Source organism: Ascochyta rabiei, chromosome 9 (genome assembly GCF_004011695.2).
Source record: "Ascochyta rabiei chromosome 9, complete sequence".
In the NCBI taxonomy this organism is placed as follows: Eukaryota; Fungi; Ascomycota; class Dothideomycetes; order Pleosporales; family Didymellaceae; genus Ascochyta; species Ascochyta rabiei.
The window spans coordinates 106,672-120,474 of NC_082413.1; the positions used below are offsets into that span (position 1 = coordinate 106,672).

Sequence of the window (13,803 nt, forward strand, 5' to 3'; positions counted from 1 at the left end):
CGCATGTCCATGCTGCCGTACCCAGTCTACCCAACCGAGGCACACGTCGCTCCTCGTCACGGATCGTGCGTCATGTTGTCAGACCGTCGTGGTGCTGACGACCTCCACGCTGCAAGAAGAGAAGCTCGTGGAGAGCGTTGACAGATGATTGGTCGACTCGTGAGGAGCATCCAAGACAGCTTCCCACCAGAAGCCGCGTCTGTCACGATACCCCGCCAGTGTCCATCGCACATGAAAACTGACGCGTATTGCCCCTCTACGTATTCTTCAGCAGGTACTGCGAGCGTAACACCAGCTGTCTGAATCGACGACACCCTTTGCGACCATCGGCCAGCGGCGAGCGACTGACCCCACTACAACGCCTTGTATCGTCATAGACCACCTGCACGTCCTGCACCAGCGCACACAGAAGCAACGACGGCTGCCGGTTGTCCTGATTGACTGGAGTCTAAGATTCACAACCAGAACCAGACCCAGACGCCGCCGGCTCGAAGATTCCCGCCCACGTCGCCTCTGGATTCCCGCCCACGTCGCCTCTGTTCGCCACCCCGCTGCTAGCACTATCCAACTCCAACTCCAACTCCAGCAACCACCACGTTCCGTCGAATTGCCACCCGCTGCAAGCAATCCCTTGCTCACACCTTCACGCACCAAAACCAGCCCTACGCTCACGCTGCGATCCACCAACACTACCCACTCTAATCGGTACACAGACTTGCTGCACATTCGCGCTCGGTGCACTCTTGGGAGCTCCACCCCAGTTTCGCAGCCGGCACCTGTACACACGCTTGGGTCCCTGGACAGCATAGCGAGGCGCAGGCATTCGTCGAAACCCCGGTAGACCCCCAGCACTCCTTGGCACATGAGCGGCTATCTCTGGAAATTCTACCTCGAAGATGACGTCGACAATTTCCGGAATGTCGTCGCATCCACCACACAAACGTCCCGCGTCGCCGCACAGAGGAGCCATGCTGGTTGGCAGAGCGGAGCGAGCGGCGCTGCCGTGAACAGCAGCCCAGGCAGCTACAACGCTTCACCCATGCTGGGCGCAAAGGCGCGCAAGACTGCCATGGGCCCAGGCCTGTCTCTGACCCGCTCGGACATCAACAGTCGGGATTCGGCAGGCCTCACCATCTTGCACCATGCAGCCTCGTCAACTTCCGACACTGCTGTTGAGTTTGCGCAAATCCTTCTGGAGCACCAGTGGACCGATTTGTACATACAGGACGCAGAGAATGGATGGACGCCCCTACATCGAGCCTTTTACTTTGGCAACATCGCCATCGCCCGCCTCATCTTGAACCGAGACGCCCAGGACATTCTCGGTCAGGGACACGGAGGCTTCAATCAGCACGCCCGTGGCTTGGTCAAGATCAAGGACAAGGAAGGCTATGGTCCCCTCGACCTGTTCTCCATGACAATCAAGGACCGAACACTGCGCCCGGAAGAAGCCCCCATGTTTGACTCGGACTCGGACGATGAAATCGCTCACGGCGATAGCGGCGACGTGGACGACGAGACGCGCAGACGACTCATAACCCCCTCGGTCCTCCTTGGCGGTGATGAGGTGTACACTTTCGGCAGCAACAAGAATGTAACCCTCGGTTTTGGCGATCAGGATGACCGAGCCTTTCCCGAGCGCGTGGTCTTGCGCAGGCCAGACCATCTGCTGCAGCGCTTCTACAAGGAAGACCGAGAGAGACACCATCAGTTTTGGACGGCGATGGGAGCACCTGTACAAGATACGGGGTTACGCACGCCCAAGGGAACTGTTGATCTTCCAACACACATCCGGAATACCCCTATTGTCATCCAGGATGTGCAGATGTCTAAGCTGCACACCGCCGTTCTGACAACGGACCCTGTCTCCAATCTGTACATGTGTGGTCATGGCACCGGAGGACGCTTAGGCATCGGCAGTGAGACTACAAGCTATCAATTCACCTGCGTAGAGGGCGGTGGTTTGGGACAGAAGAAGATGGCTGCCGTAGCTTTGGGACAGAATCACACTCTCGCCATCACAGATGAGGGCGAGATCTTCTCATGGGGCAACAACGCCTTCGGCCAGCTGGGTTACAGCTTACCGAAGCCGTCTCTCAAGGACGACGATCCAATCTCGACCTCTCCCCTTCAAATCTTTGGCCCCTTGAAGCGTGAGGCCGTCATTGGAATCGCAGCCTCGCGGATCCACTCCGTCGTCCACAGCGCAACGTCCCTATACACTTTTGGTAAGAACGAAGGGCAACTAGGTATCGTCGATTCGGACGCTCGGTCTCTGGACATGCAAGTGACCCCTCGTAAGATCGCCGCATCTCTGTTTTCATCGCCTATCGCCTCCGTATCGGCTACTGATGGTGCTTCGATTTGTATGCTTGAGAATCGCGAGGTCTGGGTCTTTGCCAATTATGGCTACTCAAAACTCAGCTTTCCGCTGGATGGTTTCACGAGCAACTTCCTCAAGGAGAGCTGGCTCACAACAAGATACGACACTGCGCCGAACAGGATCCAGAAAATAACATCGGGCGGCGACACGATATGTGCTTTGTCGACGTCTGGCGAGGTATTCACCGTCGCGGTGAGTCGTCGCTCGGACAATGCTCAGGATGCAAGCACATCGACGACCAATCCCAAACAGATCCGCAAAGCCCTATCAGCACCGTACCGTATCTGGTCATCGAAGAAAAGCCACATGGCGGCAAGGGATGTCGATGTGGATCAAGACGGTTCCATCATCTTAACCACGGAAGCAGGTACGGTCTGGAGGCGTACCAAGCGAGCTACGATCAAGAACGCGAATGCTACAGCTGCTGCGGAGTCCAAGCCGAAGGACTACAAGTTCCAGCGTGTCTCAGGCTTGACCCGCGTAGTCGCTGTCAGAGCGTCTGCGTTTGGTGCCTATGCTGCGGTGCGCAAGGACTGCGACGTTACACGGAATCAGATTGGCGTAGACGAGCCTGGTCTCTGGGAGGACCTGGCGCCACTACTCTCTTTCTACGACCTCTCGAATTACGAAGAGTCATCTGACGACGAAGAGCCAGTGCCCAGATATTGGAACCGACCTGGTCAATCGCAAGCTCTTCACAAGCGCGTGCTCAAGTCGAAGGACCTCGAGAAGGAGGTTTCGGACATCTTGGAACAAGCGTCCATGACTTCAGAGAACACCTACGACATGGTGATTGGAAGCACGCTTTCGGACGTTCGCATCCCCGTTCATGAGTTCATCATGTCCGGCCGTTCTCGTGTCTTCAGAGATGCCATGCTTGATTTCCGTCTCAAGGGCTCTGAGCTCGTCATTCCTGAGCTACTGACTGTCAGCAAAGACGGTAACTCGACTCTTGCCATGTTTCAGGGTCTAGACTTCTTGACCATCTTCGATCTGATTCTCTACGCGTACACTGATGCAATCGTGGACTTTTGGAACGTTACTCGGCATGCGCCTACACTTGCGTTCCGCTACCGTTCTGTCCGAACAGAGCTCATGAAAGTAGCGTCTCGACTGGAACTGCGGCAGCTGGAACCAGCCGTACGACAGATGGTCAATCCTCGGCGATCGCTCCATGTTGATTTCGAACTTGCAGTGAGGGAGCCTGCTTTCTTTGAGAGCGGTGATGTCATCGTCGATCTTGCTGACGGCGAAATGCTGCTTCACTCTGACATTGTCTGCCAGCGATGCCCCTTCTTTGAGGGTCTGTTCAGAGGTCGCGCAGGAGGGCAGTGGCTTTCAGGACGACGAGAGGGCTCGGCACCCGTACGTATTGACCTCACGAATGTCGAGACGCATCTATTCGAGCTTGTGGTTCGCTATTTGTACACCGATGCCGGCGAGGAGATCTTCGACGACGTCACAAGTGAGGATCTCAATGATCTGCTTGCGCTGGACGAGCTGTTGGATCTAGTTATGGACGTCATGTCCGTTGCCAACGAGTTGATGCTTGATCGCCTGTCGCAAATCTGCCAAAGGTTGATCGGTCGCTACGGTATGTTCGGGTGTGTTTGATTTTGGCTCAAGTTAATCAAAACCACAGTCAATGCGCGCAATGTGTGCTCGCTGCTCACCGCCGTGGCTCCTAGTTCTGTTGCTGAATTCAAGGACGCAGCTCTGGAGTACGTCTGCCTTAGCTTGGAGGCAGTTATGCAGAATGGGCAAGTGTTGAGCTTTTAGGGCGCTTGCGAAAGCTAACTCCAGCCAGGTCCCTGGATGAACTGGATGACGACCTTCTTCTGGAATTGAACCAAGTTGCGCATGAAAACCAACTCGCCTACCTACCATTCGCAAGAAGCGGACGTGCGGAAGCTCTACTTTTTGAGCAGTACCCTGAGCTCGCAGAAAGGATTGAGCGAGGCAAACGGGCCAAGATCGATGCCATCGTACTCTCGAATAAATATGCGAATGGGGATATACCCTCAGCTTCTTTTAGGGCGCAAAGTCTAGAAGAAGTTTCCGCTTCGCCCTTGCGCCAGCGCAATCGAAGACGAGCATCGAACCACGCAAAAATCGAGGCGAAGAGTCCGGCTCTAGCCCCACAGCTCAAAGGCAAGAGCTCAGTTGCAGATCTCATGTTCGAGATGTCGGACGGTGAAGATGAACCACATGAACCGGCGGAAAGAATCAAACCTCCACGTTTTGCGGATGGAGATGAAAAGTCCAACGACCAGGTGATTGGCACGCCCGACTCACCATGGCCGGCTGCGATCAAGCAACGACAATCAATTGTTCAAGGCAACATCGAAGATGGTTTCATATCACCTGGTTCCCTGCCACCCAGCGCACTTTCAGGAGCAAGGACGTCAAGTCAACCCTGGGGTACAGCTCCTTTGGCTAGCGCAAAGCTCGATCTCAGAGACATCATGGCTCAAACCTCAAGCGACCAGCCATCTGGTCTAGCACTTGGTCTAGCACGAGAAGCACGCGAACGTGCTCGCGCTGCACAACCGAAGATGTCGCAAAAGGAGCGCAAGCGACTTCAGCAGGCCCAACAGCAGGGTATTAAGATTGAGGCTGCGCAGCCAGCACCACCTACCGTTTCTCCCTGGCAAGCTGCATCGCACCGGAAGTCGGACGCTAGCCCTGTCGTCGCTCCCATCCCAGAAAAGCCGGCACCACTACCACAACCATCTCCACAATCCTCACCACAGCCGTCGCGAGCTCAAAGTACACCTCAACTCACCATGCGCCAGACGATCGCCAAAGGCAAAGGCAAAGGGAGGGGTAGAGATAAAGACACTAGCGCACAAGACGCATCTTCTCCATCTCGGACTGCCGCCTCTGAACGCGGCATGTCCGTGTCAACGACACCCATTCCAACGCCCATGTCCGTCCGACATATACCCCTCCCCTCTCACTCTCCCTCCTCACCGAGCCAAAACCTTAGCATGATGGAGATTTTGTCACTTCAAGAAGCCGAGAAGACATCGATACGCGACGCGGCAGCTAAACGTAGTCTGGAGGAGATCCAACAAGAGCAAGAGTTCCAACAATGGTGGGAAGCAGAGAGCAAACGCGCGATCCAGGAAGAAGAGCAGCAGAAGCGGGCTGCTGAGCGCGCCGCAAAAGCTGCTGGAAAGGGTAGAGGCAAGACCAGGGGTGGCGGCGGCGGCGTTTCTCACGCCACCCCCGATACTGGCGGACGACCACCGAAGAACAAGGAGAGTAAGAAGGATGCGAGGAAGAGCGGAGAAACAACCGACAGCCCGCGGAAGGACAAGTCCGCGCCAAAGCCGCGAGCGCCGAAGACACAGAATGCGGATGTCCAGGCGGCCGGCGTACGAGCACCCAACCCTCAGGCCGATGCACCCACAGGGCCCAAAGCAGACAGTGGCGGCCGAAACAGAGGTCGAGGTGGAAATCGCGGTGGACGCGGTGGCACAGCGAGAGGTGCGAGGCTGTCGGGTCCGCCTCGAGATGTGCAGAGCGCGCCTGCTGTTCCTGCACAGCATGTGTAATGTATACAGCAAGGCGCTGACTCGCAGAGTGTAGTTGTACAAATTCTATCGATACCCAGATTGTTGTTTGTCTTGATTGGAAGCTGTGGCGTGTGTGGACGTAGGGTAGTCGGCGTAGTGTGGCTGTGAAACACATCGTCCTACTTCGAATTCCACTCTGGCTCTCACCTCATTGCACCAGAGCGTGTCATCTCTCTGTGCAAGATGACGGGTAGACTACCAAGATGCCATGCAACACCATCTCGAATCTCGCAAGCCCGACATCTCTCTGCCTTGCTTTCTGCGCTTGATGCGAGCGAGGAGGGGTGGCGAGCGTGGTGGGTTAGCGGCCGGTATCAGACGACATTCATCTTGCCACAGCGCGACGCATTTGAGAAGGTCAGAGTATAACTCGCGGCAACCTACGTATCGTGGCAGCTGTATGCACCAAGTTTCTTCACACAGGGTCAAAACACGTGGCAACTCGATGGTCAAGGGACGGTGGTCATTAGATCATTACCATTACGACTCTCCACGGGCTAATAAGATGTCTTGCTTGTACGGCCCTACACCCACTCGAGGCCGCGACTCCTCACACTCCCGCGATCATCGCCCAGCACGCTGATCTCCGTAGTGCACGTGATGGTGCCGACGGTGTCCTTGCCGTCCAGGCTCTGCTGGGCGTCCAAGATGCTGTGTTCGCTGTCGTTGTCGAGGTCGTGCTTCGGCCTGCTTGGCCCTGCCGCTGCGTTGCCGTTCAAGACGTAGCTGTTGCCCACCTCCTTCATCGCGTAGCTGTTGTCCGTGCCTTTGCCGACGCTCTTCCGGCTGCGCGACGTCCCCATCACGCTCTCCGGTATCACGCGGCGCAGCAGGGTTTCGAACGTCTTGCGGAGGGGGGGCAGCGAGGCTGTGAATGCGCCGACGAACACTTCGGTTACGGCGAAGATGGAGAGGTTGACGGACGTGTATGTTGGGTCTGGGGAGGTGTTGAGGGATTTGATTTCGTAGAGTTTCAGAGCGGATATGGCCGTTGTTCTGGGTGGGGGTTACTACGTGCGTTGCTTGGGCGAGGTAGGCGAGAGATGGGGAGGAGGAAGCAACGAGACGAGGGAGACTTACATGAGGCCGAGGAGAAAGACAGCACGAACACCCCAGAGGGTACGCTTTGGCAGCTGGACCCGGGAGATGTAGACTAGTGGTGCGACGGTGTAGATCAAATCGGTAAAAATGTTCGTTGCGGCACCAGAGTAGCCTTGTGTTTGGTCAGTCATGTGGGTGATGGGAGCGGAAGAGGGAAGCGCGCTCACCTGAAATGATCCTTGGTGTAGGACCCCAACAACTACCAGGCCTCGTGCCTGCAACATCCCAGTGCTTGGAGATAGGCTGGCATTCTCCAAGCAAGATGACAGAAGTAAAAACAATATTGACGCCGACATGAACGACCACAGATAGCCAGATAAGAATGCGGTATCCTCGCGAAAAGTCCAGCATCAGAATGTAGGCACAAATGCTAAGCTTGATCAAGGCCATGCCATAAAGATTGAACAGCTGGCCAAACCAAATCCATTTCAGATACTCCTCCAGCTTGGCCGGAGTCAGGAAAGGATCCCAGACATGTCGACCCAGGCCTACTTCCGCTGTCTTGTAGGCAAACACTGCGCCGACCACTGCTAATAGCTATGTCTCGTGTCAGCAGGTGCGAAATGCAGAAGGATTCCGACCTCAGAGGGGCTTACAAATCCAGACCATAGCAAATGGTCCGTCAATTGAAAGAAGGTACGGTTCCTCCAGCTGATGTATAGGCGTAAACCGACAAAGAGGGAGCTAAAGACGATCAATGTGATGATTGGGATCTTGAGGTCATTCGAGCGGTCGTTAAGAGGCAGACCCTGTGTAGAGGGCGCAGCAGACATGATGCCGGACCAGTAAGAAAGAGAAGCGGTCGAACAGAAGGGAAAACGAGGCTGTCGAGCAAGAGAGAAAACGAGGCTGTTGCTCGGACCACACCAGGCGGTTAGACGCACTGCACAGGGTGGTGATTCAAACGAGTGGGTGCACGGAGCGAATGCGTTGCAAGGAACTGGCGGGACGGGCTGCTATTAGAGACGAGATCACATATAGACCAAGCGGACAAATCACCGGCAACGTGCAGGCAGCTCTGTGGAGACGGGTCCAAGCATGCAGGGAGCGTGCTTGGTGGTGCGGGTGGCTTTGCGCGAGAAGTGTATACTCTGCTACTGGGACCCTTTCGACCCACCAAACTACCCAAAGACATCTTCAGCAGACGTACCATATCTCAAGTGGTGTCGATGAAACTTCGACATGACTGAGCTGAGTGGAACCTGGTACCGAGTGTGCTGATGTGAAGGTTCGCGCATTGTAGGAGAGGCGGATAGACCTATCATCGAGGCTTCTAGATCCAATAACCTAGGTGTTCTAGCTGAACCCAATAGCTCTCGCGTAACTGCGTAGTGTCTGTCACGATGAACCTTTGTTGGCACAAACTCTACTAGTTTGCGCCCGTCGCCTGAGATGGTCGTTAGTCTCCAGACCCCTACCTATTGCGCCACGGGGAAAGCAGAATTTATCCTCGTCCCACGGCACAGCCGGTGTTTGTGAATCATTCAATCAGCATCTTAGTTTTGACTTACTCGAGTGTTCTGCTCTCCGAGGGAGACTGAAGTCAGACGGTCGAGAATCGTCTCTGTATTTCCAGCCGTGGTTTTGTTTGGAGAGGCGCCACCAAAGTGTGATTCCATTGTGAAGCCGGCCACAATTGGATTGGGCGAGCAGAACAGTGCCGTGGCTGCTCGCTATCGCGTGTTACTGCTTCTTCTGCTTCTGCATTGAACGCTAAAGGGAACAGGTACATCTCCACGTGGTTGAGCGGAGTCGCCGCTTGAACAAGCCAGAACCCGCTGTAAGGCTAAAGCTTACTCGCGAGGTTTTCGGCTGAGCGCTAGACCTGAAGGTCAAAGGTAGAGCTAAGCCTCAAGTCGTGGCGCCGAGAATACCGTCAAAATGGATGACGACGTGCGGCGTGGCCGCGTTTGTAGTTCTCGTACAAGAAAAAGTCGAACCCTTCACAGACTCGGTGCTCTGGGGATCACCGTTGATATCGCAATCGTGTATGTTGCCAGCAAGCCGTGCAAAATCCCCGGTCGACTTTCTTGACATGCCACTACAGATCCAGAAAAAGCAACAGACAGATAAAAACATGTCGGAGAGTTCGACCTAAACCTGGGGCAGGCCGTGCACAACGCGAGGTTGACCTTCTCAATAAGACAACTCAGGCCGAGCCAAGATGTGCTTTGATTAGCCGCGCTAAGGACATCGTGCGGGAACGACCCGGAATTCGCTGATTTGTGTTTGCAGATCCAGTTCTAAGACCTCTTAGCACCTCGCGTACGCTGATCTGGAAGCATCGACCCGGCTGAACTCAGCCGTGCCCGACGTCACGACGTCTTCGCTTCTGACAGATGCATGTCATCGATGGCATGCGTGCCTCCCGCACTGACGAGGCTAGGCTCTATTCCACAACCTGAAACTTCAAACACCACACCAAGGCCTCGCCACGCTCGCCTACCTGCTAGCACGTGCCATCCGCGATCATGGCCGACGCTTTCGCCGATTCTGTTAACTTTAAGCAGCGACCATCTGTCAGGGCAAACTCTAACCACATTGGTTGAGAACCTAAATCTGCTGCACCCCTGGGTCACGACAATGAAGACCTTTCTCAGTACCAGTGCCAGACAAAGTAACACCGTTGAAGCCGTTCTTCGCTTCGTACGATTTCGGTCGACCGGGTGGATATCGATAGCAGAGCTTGCTAGACGCCCGCACACTGTTCACTATGCACAGGAAGTGGTTCGATGAGTACGGTTTAACGAGTCGTTCAAGGCTAGAGCAAATCGAGTAGCAAACTTCGATAGCCTAGCTTTCGGTCTTAAGGTTATCGATTCTGTCCCCTGTTGAACATCCACAAACCTTCGTCCTCCCACACCCAAGTTCAGGCAAGTTTTGCGGGATACTCATTTCCCGTCTCTTGTCAGTGTTTGTTCAGTTGGTGTCCAGTCTTTGAAACCATAATCATGGGGTCCCTCTTCAACAGCATCTGCCTCTTCACCTGCTGGCTGCCAAATATATTAGCTCCACCGGCACAGACAATACCAGGGTCTGAGACAGATATCTCCGGCAAGACCTACGACTACATTGTCGTGGGAGGTGGACTCGCAGGACTCACCGTCGCAAACCGTCTGAGCGAAGACAGCAGCCGTAAGAAGTCAAGTTTAATGCAACGAAATCAGTTACTAATCCTCAGTAGGCACAGTCCTCGTCATTGAGAATGGCTACGTTGTTGACGATATCTCGACTCAAGTTCCGTCATATGCGAACAGCTTGAATACAGGGTTAATGTACGACATCACGTCTGCTCCCAATGCAAACATTGGTGGTCAGACGAAACCTGTCTATGTAGGCAACGTCGTTGGAGGTGGTTCAGTTGTAAACGGCATGGCCTTTGATCGCGCGTCTGCTGCCGACTACGATGCCTGGGAACGGCTCGGCAACACCGGGTGGAACTGGAACAGCTTGCTGCCCTACTTCAAGAAGTCTACCACTTTCACACCGCCCTCAGCAGCCAATGTCAAGGCATGGGGAATGACATACGACGCATCGTACTACGGCACCAACGGGCCAATCCAGGCATCGTTCCCCAACTTCGAATATACTGACATCACCACGATATGGGCATCCTACAAGGCTCAAGGTGTGCCACTCCCCAAGGAACACGCCTCGGGAAATGCTGTTGGCGCTTTCTGGATACCTACTTCGCTGCAGCCCAAGACGCAGACTCGATCCGATGCCAAGAATGGGTATTATGACCCCATCAAAAGCCGCAGCAACTTGGTCCTTGCCACCGGCAAGACTGTCAACGAGGTTCTGTTCGACTACGGTCTGCTGACCGGCTACAAAGCCAAGGGTGTCCAGTACGTCTCACGCTCCGACAACTCCGTCAGGAAGGTCTACGCCAGAGTCGAGGTGATTATGGCCGCAGGGTCCGTCTTCACGCCACAGCTCCTTCAGCTCAGTGGCCTCGGACCCAAGGCTGTTCTGAGCTCAGCAGGAGTGCGTGTGAAGAAAGACATGCCTGCAGTAGGCGCAAATATGCAAGATCACCCCAACGCAAATATGCAGTTCGACCTCAAGAATCTCGCTCCAGTCAACCCATTGTCTGGTCTAGATTCGGCCTCGAATGCATCAGCGTGGGCGCAATACAACGCCAACAGAACTGGCCCCATCACCCAAGCCCACGGAAGCAGCCTCGCATTTCTCAGCCTGCAAACCATTACCGACAAATACCAGTCGATTGTGTCATCCATCAACAGCCAAAACGCAGGCAGCTATCTGCCCTCGGTCTATGCCGACTCAAAGCTACTCGCAGGCTTCAATAAGCAGCGCGAAATCATCGCAGACCTGCATTCACGCACTGACGCAGCGGTCGCCGAGTTCCCCATGGTTGCCTTCGGGCTCGCCGTCGGTGCACTGCAACGACCCCTGTCGCGCGGCACCATCACGCTCAATCCATCGAACAAGTACGGCGTTCCCGTCGTACAGTGGAACGCGTTGCAGAACCCCATCGACCGCCAGATCATCGTCGAGATGGTGCGCTGGCTGAGGCAGCATTGGGCGCGCCCGGAGCTGAAGAAGTTCAAGCCCGTCGAACTCATCCCTGGTAGTGGTGATGGCATGCAGACAGACGACGAGATTATAGATTCGCTGGTGCAGACCAATGCTCTTGAGGCATCGTTTGCACACATGTCTGGTAGTTGCTCGATGATGCCCGAGGCGTACGGTGGTGTCGTGGGCAGCAACCTGCTCGTCTATGGTGTCAAGCAGTTGAGTATTGTGGATGGGAGCATTATTCCGTTAGTCCCCGCAACGCATCTTCAAGCTACCATGTACGCGGTTGCCGAAAAGGCGGCAGATATCATCAAGGCGAGGAATGCTCCGCAAGCCCCCTCAATCTTCAACCTCTTCAACATCCTCAGTCGATTGAGATTGCGGTAGTCTGAGTTCCTACCGATACATTTCACTGTACATATTTATCATATTATTTCTCTATCTTAATAAATGCATTTTCTATCGAATTCGTCTAGCATCGCTCGATTTAGTGAAGTACGACGAAGCTGGTGATTCAAAGGTGACACCCTTTTTTTGTGTAGTAGGCAAAACCTGCTCCCCAAACACGATATCCGGGGCCAGAAGACGCGGTTCTGCATCAAGCTCCAGCTGCCCAATTCCCACACGCTGCCTCCCTCAACTCGAGGGTAAACCCGACATCCTGAAGAGTAAATCTACGGGGTACTCGAAGACGCCGACCGAACGAAGGATAGTACACCAGACAACCTAGCGCAGTCTAGAGTGCTTGGCATCTTCTAGAACCCATCCGAACCAGTGTGGCACTGGAAGTGCCATGGTGAAACTAGAGAAGTGATTTGTCGGTTGTGATCTTGTTAGTGTGACGAAGCAAGCGAACAGAACCAAACTGTGCAAACGTGTCGCCCTCCGATCTTTGTTCCAAAGAAAAAAAATCGCGAGAAAGGTCGAAAAGCAAAAGATCCAGCCTCTCGACCGCTTTCACGATAGTCACGATGTGTCTCGCATTAGGGAAGAGTTTGGGGGGAAATGGCGCGGCGCATGTAGCCCAAAAAAAAAAAAGACAAGGGAGGATTCCTCGATCCTGTGTTGCTGGTACCAAGGACAAGGCAAGGCTAATATTTACTTCAATACCGCTCGCACATTCCAAGTAACGAAAGACAGCCATTGCTCGTATCAGCATGGGCTTCTCCACGCAAGCCACTCAGTGCGTCTGTCCAGATATTCAGTTATCCACACAAACAAGACAAAGCGTCCGTTTGCGCAGTCAATTTCCAAAAGCAGTGCAATCAGACTCTATAGAGCGAGGTCTAGGTGGCCTAGTCGCCAGGTCACGGCAACCCCCCAACTCCCCGATAGCAAAAGCCCACACAGCCAGCCCGCACACTCCACACACCTGTCCACTAGACAAACACAACACATGCAAACCCTCGTGTTCACAACATCCGGATCATGGAATCCTTAAAATCCTATAGAAACATTATCGTTCGCTACCCTCAAAGTACCCACCAACGCAGCCCACGACAGCACCACCCCACGCGACAAACCCAACACGCGTCATATCCGCAGTAAACCCCTTCTCGCGTGGAAAGAAAAAGGCCTGCGGTTGAGTCAGGGAGGTCAGAACCTACGAACCCCATCCATCCATCCAGCAGGAAATCGCGTGCCGAACTCAGAGCCGCGCATCGCAAATGCCAGACGTGGATACTAGCTGTCAGGTAAGTTATCTCGATTTATATGCCATCTCTGTAGACACGGGAGGTAGCAGCCAAATACTGAAGTAACTCGCTGAAGGCTCCAGATGTTGGAACAGCGGAGAGGCACCGACTCACCCGCCCACTGCGTACGTGCTTATTCCTTGAGTACGACTGTGTTGCATAAGTAGAATGGATACCATCACGTACAGTCTTCTCTGAAGTTGAGCTGTTCCAGACAGCTAGGTAATAAAAGGGGGGGGGGGGGGGGGGGGTGCAGTTCTGACAACGTCGGTGGAAGAGGGGCTACCGATATGTGTAACGAAAACAGGTACATTGAAGGGAGGAATGACTTCTCGTTCACAATTCCAATCGAGTCTGTTCACACTTCTCAACGAAAAGATACAGAAGATTCTACACTGCACTTCTACAAGGAAACAGCACTGCCCTGGAGACAAACGTACGATCCCATTCCGCACTGATGCGCATCTATCAGTCTAACAATGCCAGCACCAAAAGAAAAAGC

The 13,803-nt window shown here is 54.2% G+C and overlaps 3 protein-coding genes across 3 annotated transcripts, besides 2 other annotated features; 2 read left to right on the forward strand and 1 right to left on the reverse strand.

Annotated features, from left to right (window-relative positions):
* Positions 1-862: 862 nt before the first annotated feature.
* On the forward strand, positions 863-5,943 carry EKO05_0005599 (uncharacterized protein; the record flags this gene model as incomplete). Its single annotated transcript, XM_038939803.1, has 3 exons — positions 863-3,977; positions 4,026-4,104; positions 4,191-5,943. 3 exons carry the CDS (start codon positions 863-865, stop codon positions 5,941-5,943), a joined length of 4,947 nt encoding a protein of 1,648 aa, XP_038798613.1.
* Positions 5,100-5,138: a tandem repeat.
* Positions 5,944-6,488: 545 nt separating the features above from the next.
* Positions 6,489-7,838, reverse strand: EKO05_0005600 (uncharacterized protein; the record flags this gene model as incomplete). The annotated part of the gene is made up of 4 exons (XM_038939768.1): positions 6,489-6,960; positions 7,045-7,177; positions 7,233-7,602; positions 7,662-7,838. 4 exons carry the CDS (start codon positions 7,836-7,838, stop codon positions 6,489-6,491), a joined length of 1,152 nt encoding a protein of 383 aa, XP_038798614.1.
* Positions 7,839-10,016: 2,178 nt separating this feature from the next.
* EKO05_0005601 (uncharacterized protein) lies at positions 10,017-11,994 on the forward strand (the record flags this gene model as incomplete). Its single annotated transcript, XM_038939743.1, has 2 exons — positions 10,017-10,200; positions 10,250-11,994. 2 exons carry the CDS (start codon positions 10,017-10,019, stop codon positions 11,992-11,994), a joined length of 1,929 nt encoding a protein of 642 aa, XP_038798615.1.
* Positions 11,995-13,532: 1,538 nt separating this feature from the next.
* Positions 13,533-13,552: a tandem repeat.
* Positions 13,553-13,803: the final 251 nt, after the last annotated feature.